At 38.1% G+C, this 26,567-nt stretch overlaps 1 protein-coding gene across 2 annotated transcripts; it reads left to right on the plus strand.

Moving 5' to 3' along the window:
* The first annotated feature begins 473 nt into the window (after positions 1-473).
* On the plus strand, positions 474-25,795 carry ehmt1b (euchromatic histone-lysine N-methyltransferase 1b). Of its 2 annotated transcripts, none has more exons than XM_055181015.2 (27): positions 474-573; positions 7,469-7,556; positions 8,529-9,025; positions 9,146-9,305; positions 10,833-10,969; positions 11,513-11,665; positions 11,759-11,824; positions 11,931-12,048; positions 13,328-13,465; positions 13,978-14,114; positions 14,285-14,428; positions 15,506-15,735; positions 16,185-16,379; positions 16,481-16,563; positions 16,644-16,750; positions 16,942-17,064; positions 17,205-17,306; positions 18,662-18,766; positions 18,884-19,038; positions 19,268-19,435; positions 19,557-19,701; positions 19,945-20,022; positions 21,247-21,362; positions 21,726-21,812; positions 22,002-22,080; positions 23,837-24,012; positions 25,493-25,795. In XM_055181015.2, exons 1-27 carry the CDS (start codon positions 520-522, stop codon positions 25,674-25,676), a joined length of 3,825 nt encoding a protein of 1,274 aa, XP_055036990.2. In that variant the 5' UTR covers positions 474-519; the 3' UTR covers positions 25,677-25,795. The 2 variants fall into 2 exon arrangements, with proteins under 2 accessions (XP_055036990.2, XP_055036991.2); XM_055181016.2 differs by having other exon boundaries at positions 476-573; positions 11,762-11,824.
* Positions 25,796-26,567: the final 772 nt, after the last annotated feature.

Genomic DNA, 26,567 nt, shown 5'->3' on the forward strand with positions numbered 1-26,567 from the left:
GTGCCCTACTAAGTGAACATAAAGACCTCTTGAGAGACAAGAACAGATTAGGGACAGCACACAGCCTTGCTCCTGGTTCCTGCCAGAGTAGAGCTCCACCAAACCTGCTCTTTCACAGCAATGAAATGGCTGCTTGAGGGAGAAAAAACATGAAATTTGAACTGACTGAGCATGCTCAGTGTAAGGTTTAGGAAGCTCGACCAACAGAGGGAGCCTGTGGGTCACATGATCAACAAGCCGGTTGAATGCTTGCATGCGGGAGGAGAAGAGAAAGGAGCAGTCGGCTCGAAGCTCTTTCTCCATCGGAGGCCAACGTTTGAAAGCAGGTATGATACAGATGGCGGCACACTTTTGGTTCTTCATCTTGCGGTTTTGAGTGTGCATCATTCGAGACTCGTCATCTTGATTCCTTGTATTTTATCATCCCTTTCTCATCTCTGCATTCATGTTAGGTCCATTGTGGACCACTTGTTCTGCTGATGTTCAAAGGAGTGGGACGCACTTAAATATGACAGAAATATGGCTTCATCTCAAGCTTTGAGACACAGCTGCCCCATGATCCATCGGTTTCAGGTGAAACAAGAGCAGATTTGTTTTGAGTTCTCAACAGCAGCTTGTACTTAAGGTTGCATTTGAAATCATAAAGTATGGATGTCGAAAGCAGCCATGTTTTGGAAAGAATCCCAGGGATTAATACAGTCTGTGGGCAGATGTGGTTGTATGTCGATACCTGACATTGATTTGGGGCATCTTCGAATACTGGACAGCAAACACGTATTGGTGTATTTCTATATGACCACATTTGATTTTATTTTTCTCTACTGTTATTTCTGGACCTTTCTTTCGTTTATATTGTATGGTCAGTTGAGAGGAATCCTAGAGGCCTTACACTGAATCTAGTAAACCTTAAAACTTAAGTTAAGGTTATTTCGCATTGCATTGTGGGATACTGCATTCATCATAGTCGACTTCGCTGTATACGGCAGTGGGTCATGACTCATTTGGGTATACCACGGTACAGATACAGAATGCATACATTAATATGCTACTTCAAACATTGTCATAGTGTTCATGAAGAAAACAAACAAGTTTGCAGGCCTGGGCCTGTTGAGGGATCCTAGACTGCCAATGAGAGGAGACTTGATCACATTACACATACAAAAAAGAAGAAAGTGTCATTTGCATTTTTGTAAGTTTACGAGGAATTGTCATCTAAAACATTTTGAAGAGATGATTTAACAAGGATCAGTTTGGTGGTTTGTCTTTGCAGCTGCAAGATCTGCATCAGCTTAAAGCATGTGGCTCTTTTTTATATACTTTCTGTTTGCTTGGCATTTCTATTAATATCTTTGTTTAATCAGAACTGAATAAAATTATGCCAATTTATATGGAGTTAAACATATTTTGGTGTCATTTTGTAATAAAATCCTTCCTTGTTTATAAAGGGCTTGTTTCTGTGGATTGCACTGTTCTTTGGCTTATGTTTCGGTTTCTTCATTCACTGTCATTCATGCATGAGTCACAGCTACTTCTGATGTACCGCACGATTCAGTATTAAACTGCAATGAATGTGTGAATCATCTCATTTTTCACGTGGCCTCAAGATGTCTTTGCATGAGACGTGTGTACCTTCTGCAGTGCAGACACACATTCACCTGTCTAGGAGCCCTTGCACACCATTCACCAGTTTGTTACAGGGTTTTGCGGTTTGGAAAATTGGCTTCTGATGCACTTTGATCTCTGATATGACACAAACTCCAAAGTGGCCCTCTAGTCCAAAGCATAGATCATTAGAGTCGATTCTTAAAAATGCTGCTGGCCTTTTGGTTAATTCTTAGCAGATACCGGAGAAGCAGATTATGTCCATAGCTGTGAAGTTATGTGAAAGCAATGCTGTGTTTGCTCTTTCCTTACGCAATGAAATATATCATTAGTGTAAAAACTATATCCCACCCAGCTCTTGAGAACGTAAGCTGCTTTGGTCCTCATTTATTTGTGAAGTAGACGTCATTTAGCTATTAGCTAAAGAGATGCTGCAAAGTTGTTATTATGTTAATATGCATAATAGTTTAGTTTCCATTCTTGATCATTATTTAAGTGTAAATTCTTAAAATGAATGTTAGATCGAGTGGATCGGTGCAGATTAATGTGGCATTCCTATCACAAGTCTGCCCAAATCCCAATCCAATCCCCCTTACCCAGTGAAAATCAAATTCTCCGTCTGGCTCATTGTGTCAGTAAACAGTCTGGTTACAACATGGTGGATAGGAGCACAGGCCCTTCCCTTCCATTTTCTTTAGTGAGCATGCTCCATCTCTGACCTGTAGGGGGCCATGCTCTCTTTCAATGAGAGGAATGTGGATCTCTTGTATCCGAGATCCACTTCAGCTGGAATGCTCGTAGGGTATTTTGGTAAAGAAAAGGTCACTGGAAAATCTTTTAAGGTAAAACTGTTGAGATAAAGCGGTGGTACTGACAGGATTTCTGGTTGTGATAAAAGAATGTGACACAATTATTGAGGTTAGAAATGGCAAAACAAGAGGGGATTGACTAAATATGACTAAATTCTGCCCCCCATGGCAGCTTTGAATGCATTTTAGTGCCTCTGCTTTAAACTGCAAAAGCTTGGGTCGTGACTATTGGGTCAGAAATACATCTCGTTGTATGTCGTATGTTAATTCATATTCTTTAATTTATGTGTTTGACTGCTACACACTGGGCTGATTTAGGCTACTAAGTTTAGTAGGTAGTGCTCCACAGTTAAGTCCATTATAGCATCTGAAGCTTGTGCAAATAATTAATTGGTGTTATCTGGCTGTATACCGAATTGATAAACAAAATATGGTTCTCATAAAAATGCAAAGGAAAGCGAGTAAGACATTTATGAATTTGGAAGATGCTTTTATCCAAAGCTACTTAGTGTATTTAAGCCATGTAGATGTGTTCCTCAAAGATCGAACCCAAGACCTTTGTGCTGCTACACAATGGCTTACCAGTTCAGCTACAGGAAATTCATGTAAATCACATTATACTCTATAGTGTATATATGCGCCTAGTAGATACTTTTAATATTTTCTCTTCTTCACCACTTTTACCATATAAAATACCAACCATGTCCATGTATTATACATTCATGCTTGATTTTAATATGTATGCTATATGTTTAGTCATGTTGCCTAGATGAACATGGTTTGCTTCTTGAGACATTTCAACAGCAAAAATGCTCTCAATTAATTTCTTTAGTAGATAAGCATAACCACAAACAAGATTCTTGCAGCTTAATATTTTTTATTTTGTAAAGAAGTAGCACTCACTGATTGTAGATGTTTGGTATTCAAGGTGACCGTTATGTTATACCAGAGATGTAGTTGAATTCATCCAGTTCTGGGGTAGTCTTGGGTAAGATGATGCCAGTAGGTGCAGATCTTGCAGGGGGACTTTTATTATGAAGTGGCTCCCCTGGTGGTGAGCGAGGGGAATAGAAAGGCAGACGACCTCCTTTGTTGCAAGAGGAGCTCAAACGAGTGGCAGACATTTTCTAGTCGTGCAAGGGAAGGCAGCCCGTGCCTCTGCCAATCAGAGAAGGTCTGGGGATCGAGATTGGGCGAGGGAGGGGCAGAGCTTGGTGGGGAACGCTTGAATTTGTCTGTAATTGCTGCACCCTCTGACCTACCTCTTCCTTTTGAGCCTGGTCGCAGAGATTCACTTCTGTAGTTGTAGGCTGGTATGTGCAAGTGTTATCTGATATAACTAGATGCACTACGTCTGTTGCATGGCTTGGAGACATCTGAGGAACAAATCAACAAGTCTGTCTCATCATCTCATTCTTTGTTGTTTGCTTCCTATCCACGGTTCATTTTTGCATGTTTGTTAACATGTTTGCAGATGAATTGGGTAAAGCAACTCCTTGATGAAGGCGATCACCCGACTCTGTTGCAGTTGCAGGTTTCTCCTGGCTACTTGGGTACTGATGGATGTGGTAGCAGGATGAGTAAGAACTCAAAGGATTATGCATCATCCAGGACTTCTTACCAGGCCAGAGTGATCTTTTTGATCTTCTCAGTCTGATTGGTTTCTAGAGCTGATTAAGATCATTCATGTATTTTGCTGTCCTGTTAAGTGAGGGTCTCCTTGGCACCAAGAGCCTTATGCATTAATGCTCTTTGTATAGTGGTTTATTTGTTCATGTTATTAGATGTGGAATATCTGACATCATTAGCACAATATTGCAGGTTTGATGGTACGATTTAGATTGCTATGATTCTTTGTGCTGATTCGGATGGGATTGTGATCGCCCTTTATTATTACAGTGTCTGTCTAGGTGTTATTGATGGTTGACCGTGGCTGTTCTGGCCATTATCTGACTTTCTTCATTTAAATTAATATGATTTTTTATCAGGATGGGATTCAGCCTCTTAGAGGACCCCGTATTATGTACTGAGATTGCATTCAGACTGGGTTAAAAAAACAAATGATATTTCCCAATTGGTCATTTCTTTTTAATTTTTATCAAGGCCTACTGCTTAGGCCTCTCAATACAACATCTCTCGATACAACATCTTTCTTATTATTTTTTTGCAAGGTGATCAGAAACTCTTACTGGAAACTGGATGTGTTCCCAATGGTTTGTTTTGCTTCAGTAGAAGAGATATTCCACATGGACTTTATCAGATTCAGGATCAGCCCAGGGGAGAGAACAGCTGTGTCTTTCTGCCTCCAATGGACCATCAGCCTACAACGAAAGCAACAGATTTGAGAGAAAGAGAGAGGGAGAGATATTGTCTGTTAAAGGAAAGCAGAAGCATGCTAAACTTTATCATTCTTTATCTTAATCATGTTATCGCCACTCACATCCTGGTTATTTTCAGGATGGTACATCACAGATTTAATAATGGAGTGATGGTGGTAAATGAAGACTTGATTGTTTTTGTGTGGGTTTTGTCTAAATGTTTTGTTGGGTGTTTGTGGAAGTCAGTTATGGATTGCAGTGACTCGAGTGATTGACAGCACAAAGCATTTTATGTCAGCCAATCAAAGCCTTTGTTACTGAGATGTTGTTTGGACTGAACCTTTTGGTTGTGGTTAAGCCTCTCGCATTCCCAGGCATTGTTTCTTTTCAGATCACCAGTTAGAAATGTAGGTGTTTTTTGAAATGGACTCAACAACCTTAATGATTATCTTGATCATTCATTTGATCTGAATTAGCAATTTGATTTTGCCACTTTATTTGTTTTAAACAGGCTATTGCAGGTTTGGACTATGTCAATTTTGGACTGTGAACTTTGATGCAATCTTGACCCCTCGGAATGAGACCAGTTTTTGTTACTTTTGATTCTCTTTGTTTACATAACATGTCAGTACTTTTTAATGCACTCCAGAATGATATACAGTACTGTACCCATTTTGCCCTAAGCCACAGACTGACAAATACAGTGTTATTTTGGAGCATTTGCAGTCAAAAAAAATCACTCCTACGTTAAAGATTTGTGTGTCAGGGCTGTTTTTTCCAGCTAAAGCGACTTAGAAAGGTAAAGCATCTTCTATCCTTTAGGGATATGGAGGCTGTTGTTCATGCTTTATTATTAAAATTTCTTATATGCTGGAATCAGTCAGTCATCACTTTCACGAATATAGATTGTCTAAAACGCTGCAGCGTACTTTTTGACTGGGTCTAAAAAGAGGGAAAATTTTTCACTGATACAGGTTTCTCTTCATTGGCTCCCTGTAAAACAAACAAAAGCATATAAAAATCATGCTTGAAAACAAAGGAAGACAGATCCTTTTCAGTCGACGCCCAAAACTTTGGAACACACTTATTAACATACTTTTTATGGTCATGTTTATATTGTGTGCTTTTGTTTGTTTGTGAAGCAAACTGGTTAACTTTTGTGTTTTAAGGTGCTATACAAATACATTTGACCTTGACCTGTGCTTAGGAGGCCAAGCACATCACCAGCTTTGTTGTTTTAGCAAAGTTTTAATGTCCATCCATATTTATTTTTCACTCTTTTTATTAAGATACAAACAGAAAATACATGAAATATGTACACAACATTAAAGACAAAACAATTTTCAGAACTATATTCTCTAGGCATCAGTCATTATTTAGTGTGACCTCTCTTGGCACTTAACACATCTTGAGTTTTTTTAAGGAGATTGAAATCCTGAAGTCATTCGATTAGAATTAGAAATTAGGATTTAATTTTATTTAGGTTTAAGAGATCCTGCAGTTTCCTGCTATTGATCAAGTGGAAGGGGAGTTAACCACAAATACTTGACACTTCAGCTTATACTTTTATACTATTTTTAATACTACATACACATTTTCTTTATTTTCTGATTGTATTCTAATAGAGACTAAGAAAAAATAATATATGATTACTAAACCATTGCAAAAACAACTAATCTAATGGTGGCATAGTGGCCTAAGACCTATGCATACTACTGTATATTACCCTGCCTGTGAAAACCTAAAGCCATTTTTTGTTTCCTTAAAGGACAAGTTCGGTATGTTACACTTAAAGCCCTGTTTTCAGATTGTTTATGATGAAATAGAACGGTTTTGACTGAAATTTGGACATATGCGGCTGCCCCGAGAATTTTCGGGTGTTTGTGTTTCACCTCCCACCTTTACAATGGGTTTAATGGTGCACTGGAACAATCCTTCCTAAAATGCATTAAACGTTCGTTTACAAAGACGTGAAACTCACCGAGTGGTCAGGGGTGTTCACTGATATGCTCACACAAAAATCGCTGCCAATTACGCATTCCAACAGGTTTTGTCGTAGTTTTGGCCAACTCCATTGACTTGTATTAGATGTGCTGTGAGGTACGGTATTACTCAGCGCCGGGAACTTTGTTTCTATTCTTGCAATTGGCAATGGCGGATAAGCGCCACCACCTGGGCTGGAGTGTCTATTATTCAAGCTCTAAGCGGAAGAATATACGGGTGTGAGGCGTTTGGAAAAATAGCTCCACAAGTTAACAACGAATGCTAAAACAGCTGTTGGAAAGCATTTTTGCAGCGATTTTTGTGCGAGCACATCAGTGAACACCCCTGACCACTCTTTGTAAACTAAAGTTTAATGCAATTTAGGAAGGATTGTTCCAGTGCACCATTAAACACATTGTAGAGGTGTGAGGTGAAACACAAACAACCGAAAATTCTCAGGGCAGCCGCATATGTCGAAATTTCAGTCAAAGCCGTTCTATTTCACCATAAACAATCTAAAAACAGGGCTTTAAGTGTAAAATACCGAACTTGTCCTTTAAAATCATAAAATCAAAACTGTGGTATATTTAATATTCGCTGAGTAAGGCCATGTCAAAGATTGAAATCAAACTTTGATGCTCCACACCTCATAATCAGATTATGAAACTTTAGCCTAAATTTCATAGACAATGTCAAAAATTATATTTAAATCGTTCATAAAATCTCTTTGATGCAATTATGTTTGTTTGTTTTCAGCCCTCCGGTTTGGCCAATGGGAATACGGGCAAGAGGGAATCCATGAAGTCAGAGGGCACGAAAGAGTCACACAGTGATCAAGAAGGTGGTAAATAATAGTGTTTTTTATATACAATGAAAACAAGTTAGTGGTCTTTATTTTTCAATAACAGCTGAACATTTTACAGGTAGGCCTATAATTTAAAGGGAAACTCCACTTTTTTTGAAAATATTCTCATTTTCCAGCTCCCCTGGAGTTGAACGTTTGATTCTTGCCGTTTTGGAATCCATTCAGCTGATCTTCGAGTCTGGCGCTGGCGCTTTTGGCCTGGCTTGGCACGGTCCATTGAGTCTGATTGGACCATTAGCAGCGTGCTAAAAACCCCAAATAGTTTCAGTATTTTTCCTATTTAAAACTTGACTCTTCTGTAGTTACATCGTGTACTAAGACCGACAGAAAATTAAAAGTTGTGATTTTCTAGGCAGATATGGCTAGGATAGTCAGTGACTTTGCTGATGTAACATGACTGTAGCAGGCGCAGTGATATTACGCACTGCCCGAAAATAATCCCCTGCTATTTCAAGTAACCAAGGGACTATTTTTAGCGCAATGTTGATGGTCTAATCAGATTCAGTGGATTGTGCTGAGCTGTGCTAAAAGTGCTAGCGCCAGACCCAGAGATCAGCTGAATGGATTCCAAAACAGTAAAAATCAAATGTTTAACTCTAGGGGAGCTGAAAAATGAGCATATTTTTAAAAAGTGGAATGGCCCTTTAACCATACGGAAGAAATCTTAATTTACTTATATACTTATACTTATATCCATTCTGACCAGTCACACTAGTCATTCTTGCAAATCTGACCTAACTTCATCTATATTAGCCATTTACATAACATTCATCACATATTGACATAAAGACATTCATCACATATTGACATAAAGACATTTTTCGGGTAACTGGAATGTCAGCTCTAAACCTCTCACATTGACTTATTTTATTTTTTTGAACTTTGCATCCAAGCATTATTTTATCCAGTCCATCTTCCTTTGTTTACCACGCCATTATTTTTGTGATGTAGGTGGAGATGAAGATCACTCGAATGGGCGGGCAGACCCCCTCAGTAAGCCCGCAGAACTGAACGGGACCTATAAAAACACAGACACAAAGCGAAGCGAGCAGGACCTCTCTACGCAAGGGTCACCAGCCCGATCTTCAGTCATGGAGAATGAACTTTTAGAGACCGAGTTGCCCCATGGGTCTACGGTGGGCAGTAATGGATATATTTTAAGCAAACAGAAGGAGGACACAGTCTCTACCCCACACAGGACTAACTGGTCCCCCATTGGGGGTTCCACGTTGGGGCAAGGGACTAAAAACTCTCCTTCTGCAACATCCACATTGCGATCCCCTGAGCAGGGCTCTCCGAACATTGACACAAGCCTAGGACCAATCCCAAATGAGAGACGCGCTGAAACAGAAACTAAAAATGGCATAGCGCCAAACACGCCCCCGCCCGTAACGATACACCGTGCACGCAAAACGATGTCAAGGCCAGCCTCGAACCAGACACTAAAGGTAACTAAAAAATTTAACTGAGCACTCGGCAGTGAAGATCCTGTATGAGCCTATAATGCATGCAAAGCAAGATAGTTCTTGTTTTGTGGTTATCAAGCATGTTTTTTGTTCCTGCTACAGTTTTTAAATAGGGAAAATAAGGAGCCAATTGTGGTGAAAAATGACAGTGTGGACAAACCAGAGGCAGTGCAGCCATCTCCAATCCAGAATCAGCTACCTCAAAGCCAAACTGATGCCACATCTGTACTGACGACGACCACACCAGCCAAGCCACAAACAGGTTACAGACCACACTACTTGGTGTGATATGTACATGTATGCGTTACTTGAGTGACCTACTGAAGGTTTTTGTTTTTATTTAAAATGTGTTGTTTTGATTTTTTACATACCCAAGGTAAACCTAATAGTGCGCTCACACCGCTCACACAAACGAGGCGTTTAACGCAAGTGATTTACATGTTAACTCAATGCAAAAATGCAGTAGACATCCTGCGACGCGATTCGCGCGAATGACGTGCCACGAATTGAGCATTTTGTGTGTTTGACGCACATAACGCATGATTCACATTTGAAAAATCTAAACTTTGGTGGAATTTTGCACAGCGTTAACCAATCAATGGCTTGCTTTTATAGTGACGTAATTACGATGTAGCGAGCTGAGACAGAAATACGAAACCACAATAGAGGACAAAATCATCATCGCTGTTTGTGGACCCCCGGAGCTGTACGACACATCTTCGTACTTTTATAGAAACAGGAATAAGTTTTTTGCTTGGATGAAAGTGAGTGAGGAGGTCGCGCAATCTGGGGTGCATTTCCCAAAAGCATCATTAGCCAACTACTGCCGTAAGTTTGTCGTTACTGACAAAGTTTAACGATTTGGTGTTTCCCAAAACCATAGTTCAAGCGAACATTAGCAAGCTGCATCGCAAGCTTGTGTGGTTTGAACAACAGCTCTTCACCTGTCGTTAGAAGCGTAGTTTCTTGTTTTTATAATATGTAGACTTGCGTTGATTTGAAACACAATAGGCAAAAAAATGTAGTGCATTCTATATCCATAATTTTTAATATATAAACTTTTTTATTTGTAAACAAATTAAAGCCTTGTTCTAGAAAACTGCACATGTGCACAGATCTACGAGCTTTAAGACCCTGGGGAATCCCTGGGAGGAGTGACGTAAAAGGGAACTTGCGCATTAATTAAATATCTTGAAATAAACCAACAGAGAACTAAATCACAATAACAAAATCAGTCTTCTGATGCAATGTACGTTATTTACAGCAATAATCTGACATTAAATCGATCCGATTAATTAGTACTACACCTTCCACGTGACATCATTAATGTTGTTGAACCAATATGTTTTAAACAACGAATGTGCGACGAAGTTACAATGTTTTCGGAAACAGTCTTAACAAGGTGTAATTTGTTTCTCCAACTATGAGCATATTTGCGTCTAATTTCACGATTCATGTTCAAGCTTCCAACTACGTGCGAATAGCACGATTTATTCGCTTCATTCGCGTCTGGTGTGAACGCACAGTCAGGCTGCCAAAGCAAATTTAGTTACATTTATCTTATTTTCTATAAGAAGTAAATACAATTGTTGTCTGAACTGACTGCTCACTACCACGTCAACAACACAAGCTGTGACGCAAGACAAAGTCAAATGTCTCAGACAAAAGATGCCGCTCCAGTTGTGGAATACAGATTGAATGAGATTTTATATTGTCTTCATAAGAAGCTTGCACGTTTCTTCTCATTCATATAAGCTGCCCATTAAATCTAGACCTCTCTTGCTCACAGTAGCATCCATGTCAAGGAAGAAAAAGAGAAAGATGGGAACATACAGCCTTTCGCCCAAGAAGAAAAACAAAGTCTTGAAGCAACGCACAGTTTTGGAGATGTTTCAACGTATCTCGCAGTCAACACCCAACCCTCAGGTCAGAGCTTGTGGTCTGAATTTGAAATGCTTTTGCATTGATATCTTATTGTTTTGGATTTGTCTTTTGAACTGAATTTTTGTTAAAGGGGACATTTCGCAAGACTTTTTTGAAATGTCAAATAAATCTTTGGTGTTCCCATGTACATATGTGAAGTTTTAGCTCAAAATATCATATAGATGATTTATTATAGCATGTTAAAATTGACACTTGTAGGTGTGAGCAAAAATGTGCCGTTTTGAGTGTTTCCTTTAACATGCAAATGAGCTGGTCTCTGCACTAAATGGCAGTGCCGTGGTTGGATAGTGCAGGTTAAGGGGCGGTATTATCCCTTTCTGACATCACAAGCGGAGCCAAATGTCAATGATCTATTTTTTCACATGCTTGCAGAGATAAAAGCACTGGGGACCAAACTATAACACTTAAACATGGAAAAAGTCGAATTTTCATTGTATGTCCCCAATAACTCTTGAAGCAAAGCTCAGAAACGTCTCAATTATGTCGTTTAAAGTGGATCTTGTTTTTGTCTTTGCTGCTCTGCAGCCAAAAGATGTAGTGCATGTAAATGGAGAAAGAATGGAGATTGAGTCTGATGATGAGGAGTCAGAGGAAGGAGATGACATGGAGGATGAGGTGTCTACAGAAGATGGAGCCAAAAGTTCTCAGGATGAATCCAATATGGCTTCGGTTTCTCAGGTGGAAATTTATCCAAAATGCTGTAGATAATCTACCATTATTCATGAGCCAATGTTTTGTTCTGGAAAATTTCTTCATTTACATTTTATTCAGCAGGGTCTTGAGGAGTCTGAGGAGGAGTCACAGGAAGGTGAAGAGGAAGGGGATGAATCAGACTTGGTGAGTTCCCAAACGTTATCTTGTATCATTGAATTTTAGAAGACACAATGTAACTGAGATAACTGTCAATAGTTTGTTTCAATATATTCAATTGTGCCCTCCTCAGAGTTCAGAGTCGAGCTTGAAGAAGAAATGGAAAAAGAAGATAAAGGGAGATCAAGCCTGGCTACGACCATCAAGAAAGCGAAAGAGGAAATTGAAAGCACGGATTGAAGGACTGTCTGGTACAGCAATTTAAATTGAATAAATCACATTAAATGATTCATGATACTCAATGTAACTTGTGCTCCTATTATTTTACAATTCTGATTACAAAACTGGTTGATAAAAGCCTCTGAAGTCACACTACAATTTTAGCATGCTTAACACATTTACAGACCCTTGCGTATTTAGGCAGCAACTGCACATGATATTTTATTTGCACATCATGGATTCTGCCATGTTTGCTACATTGTTGTTGCTTTTATTATAATTGTACAAAAGGGATTGTGTGATAGTTGTATAGACCATGTACTGCTCACACATCTTCAGATAATACAAACATTGAGGGGGGAACTTACATTTTGATATTTTGTTGTTCTGTGATTTACATATTTAAGAAGTTCTGAATGACCTCACTAGACCACTTCGGAAACTCTGTTCGAGAGGAATAAACTTCTGCTTTGAATTTCTTTTATAGTGATTTCTCAATGCCATTTGAAATCGTTCCCATACAGTCTGGCAAAGGTATCCGAAATAGTTTTTCTTTTGAAAAAGATGTCCTTCAAGTTCTGCAAGTATGATTGTGCATTGCGATGTTGATACAGAAATGATATATCGCACCGCTCAAGGTCAGAGTTCATCAAACTTGAACTTTGGAACACAGCGAAATGCAAATTTTTTCCACATGAGTTTGCGTTTCTGGTCTGCTGCAATCGAACGGGTAGGAATAGAAGTCTATGAAACAAAAAGTCTAGTCTGACTGGCATTATTATACACTCTAAAAAGTTTGTTCAACCTAAAAAGTAACTTTCCTGGTTACTTTCCTAAAGTTAATTAAACTTAAAAAACATTAGTTGACAACTATTTTTACTATAGTTTCGACAAAAAGTTAATTAAACTAAAAGGTTTATACTTTTTTTTTTTTAAATATGCTCCTTTCCAGCTCCCCTAGAGTTAAACATTTGATTTTTACCATTTTGGAATCCATTCAGCTGATCATCGGTCTGACGCTACCACTTTTAGCATAGCTTAGCACAATCCCTTGAATCTGATAGCATCGCACTAAAAAATAACCAAAGAGTTTCGATACAATGGTAAGAATCAAATGTTTATCTCTAGGGGAGCTGGAAAATGAGCATATTTAAAAAAAAAAAGGAATGTCCCTTTAAATTGAACCAACGAATCTTTTTTACAGTGTATCTGAAGAGCATAATTTTTTTTTTGGAGACTCCAGGTCAACACTGGTACTTTCATGATCAGTTTTATTTACAAGTTCGTATGTCTGTCCAATCATAACTCCAGGTATGGATACCCAGTCTCAATCAGAGAGCCAGAGTCCACCATCAGCACCTTCGGATCACAGAAAGGAGTATAAAGAAGTCCCACTAGATTCACTAAACTTGCCAGCACAGGAGGCCTTAATGACATCTCAAAACACAGGTGATTTTAATTTAAAAGGTCCCCTTAATTTTATATCTGAAACAGGATGGTGTTTATCTCGCACTGCTTACATTTTTTTCTGTATGTCCATCTGATCTGAAGCTGAGACAGTAGTACAAGGCTCATTGCATGATTATTGTCAGGGTTTGTGTTGGACCACCATGTTGGCTAAAATGAGTCATCATCGCTTGAAATGCTTTACTGATGTGACACCCCCTGGTGGTCATGCGTTCATTGCTGTGTAATCCATATTACTAGCATATTAAACACAACCTACTCACAATTTTCAAACTGCTTAACAGTGATATGGATTGGATTGTATGTTTTTGTGTTTTTTTTAATGCATGTACTTTTTTGTTGCATCTTGATTGTACAGCACTTTGGTCTGTTGGTGCAGTTGTAAAGTGCTCTATAAATAAAGGATGTGAAGTGATTATCTTTCAGCAGCTTTTTGATTTCAAATGCACGTCTCTATTTGGTCCTGGTTCATGATTATTAGAGTGGTGTTTCAGGGCCAGCGGAGAGCACAGATGCTGATATGGTACAGGAACTTCCTCTTTGCAGCTGTCGAATGGAGACACCCAAGAGCAGAGAGATCCTCACGCTGGCGGACAGGAAGTGCATGGCGACAGAGAGCGTTGATGGCCAGGTGAGGTGCCTGCTCTTGTGGTTATGATCTTGGTTTTATTTGGATGTGAATGTTTTTATTGGACATGGCATGAGGTTTAAAGCCCGTTAGTCCCAAAATGATGATGATAACCACATTAAAGCCATCATTTTGATCACTATTCTGATTGGTTCCTTGTTGTTCTGTGACAGCTGAGTCGATGTCAGAGCGCAGTGCTGAAGCACGAGATGATGAGGCCTTCAAACTCGGTCCAACTGCTGGTTTTGTGTGAGGACCATCGCACAGGCATGGTCAAACATCAGTGCTGTCCAGGCTGTGGCTACTTTTGCAGAGCAGTGAGTCTTTCTCCTTTTCATAGAGAAGATCCTTAAGATCCTTCAGATTTTATTTATTTATTTAACCTTTATTTAGCCAGGTAAGCACATAGAGAACACGTTCTCAATTGAAACGGTGACCTGGCCAAGATATAGCAAGGTGCAAGACAAGATCTTAGTATGTGTGGTCTTGAACTGAGAGATTGATGTCAGTTAGTTTAGATTGAACATTAAAGGGATAGTTCACCCAAAAATGAAAATGATGTCTTTAATGACTCACCCTCATGTCGTTCCAAACGCGGAAGACCTCCGTTCATCTTCAGAACACAGTTTAAGATGTTTTATATTTAGTCCGAGAGCTTGTTGACCCTTCATTGGAAATCTATGTACGGTGTGCTGTCCATGTCCAGAGAGGTAATAAAAACATCATCAAAGTATGTTATGAAGCATAGAAAATACATTTTGGTCCAAAAATAACAAAAATTACAACTTTATTCAGCATTGTCTTCTGTGTCTGTTGTGAAACGCATGCGCAAGACTAAAGTCACCTGACTGCAGTGACGCGGATGAGGTGTTATCCTCAGACATGTTTGCAAAGTTTTTTTTTCAAACGAACAGCGTGATCCCTAAAAGTGTAAACGAATCCCGGCGCACAAAAAACAACAACAAAAAAAACAGCTGGGGCGCACCAGATAATACGTCAGCCACGTTGTACGTCACAACAGCAGCGAAAGACAATGCTGAATAAAGTCGTAATTTTTGTTATTTTTGGACCAAAATGTATTTTCGATGCTTCAACACATTCTTACTGACCCACTGATGTAACATGGACTACTTTGATTATGTTTTTATTACCTTTCTGGACATTGACAGTATACCGTATGTAGATTTTCAATAAAGGGTCAACAAGCTCTCGGACTAAATCTAAAACATCTTAAACTGTTTTCCAAGGATTACCGGAGGTCTTGAACAGAGTTTGGAAGACATTAGGGTGAGTCATTAATGACATTATTTTAATTTTTGGGTGAACTATGTTTTTAAGGCACATGCTAAAAGGACACCAAAGACTTACAGATGTTTCATGTGCCCACCATGTAGGGTACCTTCATGGAGTGCCAGCCAGAAGTGAACATCTCCCATCGTTTTCATCGTGCCTGTGCCTCAGTTCTGAACGGTCAAAGCTTTTGTCCACATTGTGGAGAGGAGGTTAGCAAAGCCAAAGAGGTCACCATTGCCAAGGCTGATACGACCTCCATTGTGCCTCTCACCACCCAAGGTCCATCGACCCCCAGCACTTCAGAAGGCAAAGCGGACACCACAACCGGAGGGTATGTAAAAAAGCTTTAAATGGGATTTATGCAAGTACAGTAGGACAAGCTTGAAGATCAACATCCTTATACAGCGGCGAATATAAGTATTTGACATCAGCATTTTTATCAGATTTCTAACTTTATTATTATGACTCAACTTGTATACTTAAATGTTCTGGTTTCTTTGAATGAATTCAATGTTTGGTTTGCTGGCGGCATCTGGTGGAAATTTTGTGTCAATAGCCCACTTAAAAATCCCCTTACTGATAAAAATGCTGATTTGTCAAATACTTAATTTCCCCGCTGTAGATCCTGGAACAGTAATGGAATGGTCAATGATGGATAGAAATGTTTATATCTTGATTTGTTTTTTTATAAAAATTAGTCTAGATTAAAGCAAACATTGACCAACTATTTTGGTCTAGGATTATTATTATTAAATCAAATGGATTTACTGCTATTTACAGGTCCACTCGGCTGTCTGTTCTTGGGGAGGGAAGTGCGGACAGCTCCTTATCCAAACCTCCAGAGTCGCTTGAAACATCCGTGTCACCTCTGGGCTCCAAATCAGGGACTGTGGGAGCAGGAACTTCTACTGGACCTCTAACAGGACCTCCTAAAGAAACTCTGGAAAGTGTCCTGCTGGCTCTGGATGCAGAGAAGTAAAGAAACACTGCTATTTTTTGACTATTGTTTAAACTAAATTAGCCAGATTACATTAATTCAGACTATAAACCTCTCACTGCTTCATTTCCATTTATAGACCCAAGAAACTCCGGTTTCATCCAAAACAGCTATACATTTCTGCCAAACAAGGTGAACTGCAGAAGGTGCTTCTGATGCTGGGTAAGAGACTGTGATAAATGTTATGGTTTTGTCCATGTACGTCTCCTTTGTGCTGGAAACTTTCTGTTCTGTTAATGCAGTGGATGGGATAGACCCTAACTTTAAAATGGAGAGTCAAAGCAAACGTACACCGCTTCATGGAGCAGCCGAGGCAGGTCATGAGGAAGTGTGCCACATGTTGGTTCAGGTGAAGTTGCCCTACTTTCTTTTAACTCTAAATGGATATTAATGTATAGTTATAGTCATAATTTTACATCCTTTAAATTTAAAGGGACACCCAAAAGTGACACCGAACCTCAACAACAGATTTGACTCGCATTAAAAATCTTGGATGTTATTTATGTTGCTTATCTTTAAATCTCTTATCATATTTCTCAGGCTGGTGCAAACCTCGACATTTGTGACGAGGACCAACGAACCCCTCTGATGGAGGCTTGCGAGAACAACCACCTAGACACAGTACGCTACTTGCTGCGGGCTGGTGCTATCGTATCTCACAAGGTCAGCACATCATCCGTTAAAAACTGTTTTGTTTAAATACTGATCTTGAAGGACCATTCTTTTTGTTTAAATCAATGTAATGGCCAGCTTCCGTTTCATAAATAAGTAAACTGTTCACATCCTGTTTCTTTTTTTTCCAGGATGTTGAAGGTTCAACGTGCCTTCATCTTGCTGCTAAGAATGGCCATTTTGCCATTGTTCAACATCTGCTGTCCACAGGCCTCATAGATATTAACTGTCAGGTATGGAGTAATTTGTACGTAAACACGCTTGCGTTTTTCGGTTATTAGTTACACTCCGTTAAACACAGAAAATTGACCTGTTTTGTAGACATCTAAACTAATGATTAAAAGTTGTTTGTTTCCCCGCCCGTGTAATGAGTTTCTCAAATATAAACAGCTTTATTTGTTTTGGTAATTTATTTTGATGACACAGACATTTAAAATACATTTTTCAACCAAACTGTGGAGTTTATTACACGCCAATTATTTTGTGGTTTTTGTTTGGTTATCTTGCAAAACACAACCCCTGAAATTCCTTAAAGCAACATTATTGATGGAAAAAGTTTTAAAATGCTTAGTGTTTTTGTTAATGTTTTCACAAACTTAATAAAAAACAGTATTCTATACTGTTAAGTTCCAAAAAGGTAAATTAAACAACTGAATAATTGATAAGCCTAGATGTAAATGCAACTAAACGACCAAAATGAGATGACGATATTGAGCGAATGTTCTCAGCATGTCTTGTTTGTTCATCAAATACCTTTGCTTCAAATTTGCTTAAAGGGAATATCACACAAGACTTTTTTTAAGATGTAAAATAAATACCTCACAGATGATTTATTATAGCATGTTAAAATCCCCACTTTGTATGTGTGAGCAAAATGTGCCATTTTTGGGTGTGCCCTTTTAAATGCAAATGAGCTGATCTCTTCACTAAATGGCAGTGCCGTGGTTGGTTAGTGCAGATTAAGGGGCGGTATTATCCCCTTCTGACATCACAAGGGGAGCCAAATTTAAATCCCCCTTTTTTACATGCTTTCAAAGAATGGTTTATCAAAGCCAAGTTACTGGGTTGTTCTTTTTCACATGTTCTAGGTTGATAGAAGCACTGGGTACCCAATTATAGCACTTAAACATGGAAAAAGTCAGATTTTTATGATATGTCCCCTTTAATTCCGGCCTCAGGCCATTCAGCTTAACTCCACATTGATTTTTCAGCAAAGTCCTCTAAGTGCACAGAAGATGATTTGTATAAACGACCGTGGATCACATTTTGCCAAAAAGCTTGCATGCACTTAGAGGGTTTTGCAGCGAAAGACAGTCAAATTTGATAAAAACCAATGAAATGACTAAAGTGACATTTGCAAAAATAAATAACTAATAACCTTTGCATTGCCATTTTAAAGTGAAATTACTAAACCTAAACATAAGAGCCTGTTAATTTACAAGAAAACATGCATTTAGAGGGTTTTGCATCTGAACTCCTCAATTATAATTCATGAGTTTTAGTTTTCATTTGGTATAATTCTACCAAACTTTAATTTAGTCTAGAATTTAAACATAATTTTAATACATTTATGGTTTTTCTGTTCCAGGATGATGGCGGCTGGACAGCAATGATTTGGGCCACTGAATACAAACATGTAGACCAAGTCAAACTACTGCTCTCCAAAGGGGCCGATGTCAGCATTCGAGACAAGGTTAGTTTGCCATTTTAGTAAAAAAAAAAAATTGTGTCACTTTTGTAGCTAGCTCCTAAAACGTACAAAAATTGCTTTGCTTCTTTTCACCGTTGTAATTGTGAACTTGTATTCCAGGAGGAAAATATCTGCCTGCACTGGGCAGCGTTTTCTGGCTGCGTGGAGATCGCAGAGATCCTGCTGGAAGCGAAGTGTGATGTCAATGTCATCAACATCCACGGAGACTCACCGCTGCACATAGCAGCACGGGAGAACCGGCACGAGTGTGTTAGGTGGGTAGACTTGAGTCGGGACAAATTTCCAGAGGGAATGATTTCAGGGTGTGACTTTCTTGAAAAATCAGAGGTTTGGAGATAATTGAATGCAGAAATGTTACTGCATGTTTTTTGTAAAAAAAAAAAAAAATTTTATGGAAACTTTTTCAATAAATCTAATATTCGAACTCTAGACGATTACATGTCAATCAAACTGTACACCCACTAAAATCCGACACTCTTGTAGCACGTTCCTGTCACGGGGGGCAGACGCAAGTCGGAAAAACAAGGAGGGAGATACACCCATGCAGTGTTGTAGCCAAGGTTCAAAGGTTTGGAGCGTCCTACAAGCCAGCAAGAAGCAAAGAGAAGCTAACAACAGCCAGAGCGTCCCAGCAGGGAAACTTCTGAACAGGTACAGCTGCTTAACGCTCTAATCTGCGTTCATCAGCTCACAATATTGACATCCTAATCTATTTGAGAATTAAGGCCAAAACAACCCTGTACATCACAGTTCAATTTTTGTTGTTGTTTAGGGATATCGCAAGAGGCTACGAGAAAGTTCCTGTTCCATGTGTGAATGGGGTGGACAGCGAACCTTATCCTGACAACTACAAATATATTCCTGATAGCTGTGTGACTTCCCCAATGAACATTGACAAAAACATCACTCACTTGCAGGTAAACAAGCTCACAGCCTTCTCCTCTTATTTTTCCTCTATGGCTTTCACCGTTGTAAGAACAGACATAAACTGTGTTTGTGCTTTTAAGAAACATTAATTGCTTCACGAGTCACTTCCTGTGTAAGTGGGCGCTCTTTGGCCAAAGCACCAGACCTTTTTACTGACCTTTTCAGTGGTGACTGAATGGATGATAAACCTCTAAATAAAAAATGTAAATGATGGATGATTCTTCTCTTGACAGTACTGTGTCTGTAAAGATGACTGCTCTTCAGCCAACTGCATGTGTGGCCAACTCAGCCTGCGCTGCTGGTATGATAAAGTAAGTCAGACCTTTTACGCTCCCCATCCATAGCGCAAACTAAACTGCTTTGTATTCAATGTTCCTGTGGCTTAGTTGTCGAGCACAAAAGGTCATGGGTTTGACCCCCAGGCAACACGCAGATGTAAAGTTTACAATATAGCATTTATGCACTTTAAGTTGCTTTGGATAAAAGTGTTTTCCAAATGCATGAAAATAAATGTAGCTTGGATGTTAAACCTGCAAATTGTGAAGACACTTAAGAGAGAAAGTACTAAACCTCTGTTAATATCTTTTTGATTTGGCAAACATCTCCACCTAGAGGTTAAACTTGCAAAACACAAGTAGTATGATGATGTGGCCATAATAATAATAATAATAATAATAATAATAATAATTATTATTATTATTATTATTATTATTATTATTAACTGTTAGCTGTGCTAAGACAACATATTATTATTATTATTAATAATATTAATAATATAATAATAATAATAATAATAATATTATTATTAGCTATGCTAAGACAACATATTATTATTATTATTATTATTATTATTATTATTAGCTTTGCTAAGACAAAAATGTATTATTATTATTATTATTATTATTATTATTATTATTATTATTATTATTATTATTATTATTATTATTAGCTGTGCTAAGACAAAATTGAGATTATTATTATTATTATTATTATTATTATTATTATTATTATTAGCTTTGCTAAGACAAAATGTATTATTATTATTATTAGCTGTGCTAAAACAAAATTGAGATTATTATTATTATTATTATTATCATTAGCTTTGCTAAGACAAAAATGTATTATTATTGTTATTATTATTAGCTGTGCTAAGACAACATTTTATTATTTTTATTATTATAATTATAAGAATTATTATTATTATTATTATTAGCTATGCTAAGACAACATATTATTATTATTATTATTATTATTATTATTATTATTATTAGCTTTGCTAAGACAAAAATGTATTATTATTATTATTATTATTATTATTATTATTATTATTATTATTATTATTATTATTATTATTAGCTGTGCTTAGACAACATTTTATTATTGTTTTTATTGTTATTATTATTATTATTATTATTATTATTATTATTATTATTAGCCGTGCTAAGACAACATTTATTATTATTATTATTATTATTATTATTATTATTATTATTATTATTATTAACCAAGCACAATGTGTGTTTTCTTTTTGTCAGGAGAGCCGCCTGCTGCCCGAGTTCTGCAGGGAGGAGCCGCCCCTCATCTTTGAGTGTAATCATGCCTGCTCCTGCTGGAGAACCTGCAAGAACCGTGTAGTGCAGAACGGACTTAGGTACCTCGCACCCAATTACATTGTAGGCAATACATCACCTTAAACACTATTAACTCCTTTATGTCTGTGAAATCCAGGCTAAAGTCTCATAATCTAACTATGAGATCAGGAGCATCAAAGTTTGATTTCACTCATGGATTTTAATATTAAATATATCAAGGTTATATTCTTTATACTATGTAGGTTTATTTTATGTAAAATTCACTCCAAAAACATATTCAGAAACACGATGTGCACCCGTGTTCCAACTTTTTATTGACTAAGTCGGCATCATTATCAGCCACAGGCAAAGTCATTATTCATATCACATTCGATTTCAGTGTTTGATGTGAAAATAACCTTTCCTAATAAACTGTCTTTCAGGGTAAGACTGCAGTTGTTCAGAACACAATTGATGGGATGGGGTGTGAAAACATTGCAGGATATCCCGCAAGGGACTTTCGTTTGCGAGTAAGTTTTCTTATTTCCATCCACTGTGAGCTTCATTGACTCTTTATGTGATTCACTCAGGTATGTGTTATATCTGATTTTTGTGAGGTGTTTCAGTCTAGCTGTGTTTGTGTAGATGTTTATTTGATGTGTATGAATCTGATTGTGTGTTTAGTGTCTACAGTCTAATGTCTCATCTGCTTGCAATAGATACGTGGGTGAGATCATCTCTGATGCAGAGGCAGATCTCAGGGAGAACGACTCTTATCTTTTCAGTCTGGACAGCAAGGTAGGACGTTTTTAAGATGCATACAAAATCACATTACCTCCCGTGTCTGTTTCCGTAAATAGCATACTGTCTGTGTTTTGGCCTTGAAATATGTTTATTTCTGGGGTTGCCCTTTTTTGGCAAAGAAAAATGTTTTGAGCATCTATGCTAGTGGTTTCCAGCATGGGCTCCACGACCCGCTTAGGCGCGGGTTTCGATATACACTCATCTAAAGGATTATTAGGAACATCTGTTCAATTATTCATTAATGCAATTATCTATCCAACCAATCACATGGCATTTGCTTCAATGCATTTAGGGGTGTGGTCCTGGTCAAGACAATCTCCTGAACTCCAAACTGAATGTCAGAATGGGAAAGAAAGGTGAATTAAGCAATTCTGAGCGTGGCATGGTTGTTGGTGCCAGACAGGCCGGTCTGAGTATTTCACAATCTGCTCAGTTACTGAGATTTTCACACACAACCATTTCTAGGGTTTACAAAGAATGGTGTAAAAAGGGAAAAACATCCAGTATGCGGCAGTTCTGTGGGTGAAAATGCCTTGTTGATGCTAGAGGTCAGAGGAGAATGAGCCGACTGATTCAAGCTGATAGAAGAGCAACTGTGACTGAAATAACCACTCGTTACAACCGAGGTATGCAGCAAAGCATTTGTGAAGCCACAACACGCACAACCTTGAGGCGGATGGGCTACAACAGCAGAAGACCCCACCGGATACCACTCATCTCTACTACAAATAGGAAAAAGATGCTACGATTTGCACAAGCTCACCAAAATTGGACAGTTGAAAAACTTGAAAAATGTTGCCTGGTCTCGATTTCTGTTGAGACATTCAGATGGTCAGAGTCAGAATTTGGTGTAAACAAAATGAGAACATGGATCCATCATGCCTTGTTTTCTTGGCACACTTTAGGCCCCTTAGTGCCAATTGGGCATTGTTTAAATGCCACGGCCCACCTGAGCATTGTTTCTGACCATGTCCATCCCTTTATGACTGCCATGTACCCATTCTCTGATGGCTACTTCCAGCAGGATAATGCACCATCATTTCAAATTGGTTTCTTGAACATGACAATGACAATGAGACCAGATCTCAACCCAATAGAGCATCTTTGGGATGTGGTGGAACGGGAGCTTCGTGCCCTGGATGTGCATCCCACAAATCTCCATCAACTGCAAGATGCTATCCTATCAATATGGGCCAACATTTCTAAAGAATGCTTTCAGCACCTTGTTAAATCAATGCCACATAGAATTAAGGCAGTTTTGAAGGCGAAAGTGGGTCAAACACAGTATTAGTATGGTGTTCCAAATAATCCTTTAGGTGAGTGTACTTTGAGCTCCAATAAAGATGCCTAAAATGTATCTTTAATACATTTTATTTAAAAAATATATACTTGCAAATATACTCTTGTGAAAAAAATCATTTCAATTTGACAACGTAACGGCAAAGTTAAATGAAAAGATAGATGTAAAGGGTTTGGGGGCAACTACACAAACACCCAGACCTGGCAACACCCCTGGCCAACCACAACACCTATATATTATGATGGTGGTGATTAAAAGACCATGCCTCACTAACATTTTCTGCAGAAAATATAAAAATCTAGTTTATTTCTATCATAATTAATTTGTTGTTTTTTATTGCATCTTTGAGAGATTGTACAAGTCTTGCACTCATAAACAGTATATATACTTCATTCTAAGAGCACCCTGCTAAAATCATTGTCCTGTTGTTGTTTGTCACTCTTGTTCCAGGTCGGTGATATGTACTGCGTCGATGCCCGTTTCTATGGTAACATCAGCCGCTTCATAAACCATCACTGTGAACCGAATCTGTTCCCCTGTCGAGTGTTCACTTCACACCAGGACCTGAGGTTTCCTCACATCGCCTTCTTCGCCAGCAAGAACATTAATGCTGGAGATGAACTGGGGTCAGATTTATATCTTTTATGATCATTTACTTTACCAGCTAACTGGAAACATGATCAGTTAATTTCATATTTAGCATAACTACGTATAGACGTTAACTTCCCATCATGTGCTGCATCATGCCCTGTACCAGGAAGGACCTTTAGCAGTACATATACATTTATTTATTTATTTATTAGGTGATTCTCACGAAAAACTTGGTTTTAAAAATGTCAAGCATGAAAATGTAAAAATTGCTTAAATTTACTTTTTTCCCACCAGTCACCAGACATTGAAAAACAAAGTCTGGAGTAAATGGGAACATTCATTTAAAAACTTTTACTTATCATTTAACACTTTTTGTAACATAATTTAAAAAATTAGTCCTAAAAAATCTCATTACCGCAACAGTCAGAAAACATTAACACTGACATATTTTCAAAATGACATGACAAACCTGAAAGAACATAATTTGGAGATTCTGCACATGCATTTAAAGTCAAAGTATTATGCTTCTATTAATTAAATTTACATTTAATAAGCATCTGTTGCGGTAATGATAATCAAAATGTCGTGAAAGCATTCTGCCAAGACAATATTTCAAATTAACTGTAAAAAATGATCTTACCTGGTAGCCATCTTGAAGTAACTGGTCCATGTGCTTGGTCACTCAAAATCAAACTTTATTAAAATTCTGTATGTGTGCTTAAACTGTTCTCAAAAAGTGTTGCGGAGGATGAGAACATCAGGCATGGACACATAATTTTCCACATTTTTCTTCATTATTATTATACATGAATATTCAGTAAATATTTTTTCTGTCATATCAAGTGTCTAGCAAAACATCCATTTATTTTTTTCTTAATATTTTTGTGTTAATTTGATTAAATTACAACATAACGCATGTTCAAACACAGCCGGACACATTGCGGTAATGAGAATTTCAGCAGAAAATGAGATAAAATTTACAATTATAAATTCTTATGTTGAAATCACACATTGTGCAAGGTAGAACACAGTATTGTGTTAATTCTGATGCTTTTTAATGTTACTATATTACACATTTTAAAGCTAAAATCATTAGTGCCGTCGTGTTTCAATGGTTTCGTGAGAATCACCCTATTAGATACCTTTATTCTTTATTCGTTTGTTAAAAATGAGCAAATAAAATATTTCAAATAAATTTTTAATGTTCCTTACCTTACTTATGAGTCATGTAATAAGCAGAATAAGGTACAGGCAGTCAGTTTTTATCGCGAAATAAGCCCCTTCAGTCTGGCACAAGGCCCTTCGCGTCGAGTCCTGATCACAGTGTTGGGATTATTTCTGCGATAACAACCTGCTGCCTATACATAATGCCTTACATAATTAAGTGTCAGATATTGGAGACATCCAATGTGTGTGTTTTGGGAACCATTGCACTACATGAAACAATATGGATGGTACAGATCAGTGAACTTTGCAATGCTTTAATCCCTCTTTCAAATTCTTATCCATCCATAGATTTGATTACGGTGATCACTTCTGGGACGTAAAGGGAAAATTGTTCAGCTGCCAGTGTGGTTCATCCAAGTGTAAACACTCAGCAGCCGTCATCGCCCAGAGACAGGCGGACAGCACGCCCGGCGACCAGCAGCCCAGCGCCCTGCCCGATACCAGTTCATCTACCCCATCGAGCCCCAGCTAGACTCCCCCAAACTTTATAATCTCTAGCATCTGATATCTGGTTCTGTACTTTCTACCAGCCTCTCACCTACCACCACCAGCATGGGCACACCTTTGACATCACTAACAGTGCCCGACAAAGAATAAACTCAAGCAAGCCTGGGTTGCTTGTGCTATGCCGTTTGGACAACCTGATTCAGGAGTAAAAATGCTCAGCGATTGCATTGCAAATGTTCTTGGTGTACAGAAGGTGAGAACTGCACTTATGGGCTGGACTTAAAGTGTTTCATTTCATCTGGATAATAGTAAACTTGGTCCAGTGTCATAAAACGAACTCAAAATGGATCCGTTCTCCCACAATTAAGGCAATGTTGGGGCCACTGCCGTTGATTTTGTTAGCGCACAATTCATTATGTTTTACGATTTCTGACGTTTTCTATTTCTTCTTATCTTTACAAACTTGCTTTTACCGTAGTGGTAAAGAAAAGATCTGAAAGTTTCCGAATGAATTTGATGTAATGATCATTCAGCTCTTCGCACATTATCTTGCAGCCGTTTGTATTTTTTATACATTTACAGATAATGGATCATGATATGATATTGAAAGATCGACCCTGTGCTTCCCAATACAGATACTTTCTCATTACAACTTACAAAAGTTCATATATGGAGCTGTATTAACATCACACAGTATATAGGCTTCTGTATGAGCTCTGTACGTGGACACATGCTGTCCCCTGATTGGCTCACAGACGCAGGGCGTCGTGCCAATGCTACCAAAATACAATAAGATGTCAAAAACTGCACATTCTTGGCCTGTTTCTCCAAGTTTGTAAAGTCCAGACTTGGACTAAAGATACTTTACGATGCTAAAAATAATTCCTGGACAAGACTTAAACTAAATCTATATCTT

This window comes from Misgurnus anguillicaudatus, chromosome 9 (genome assembly GCF_027580225.2).
Source record: "Misgurnus anguillicaudatus chromosome 9, ASM2758022v2, whole genome shotgun sequence".
In the NCBI taxonomy this organism is placed as follows: domain Eukaryota; kingdom Metazoa; phylum Chordata; class Actinopteri; order Cypriniformes; family Cobitidae; genus Misgurnus; species Misgurnus anguillicaudatus.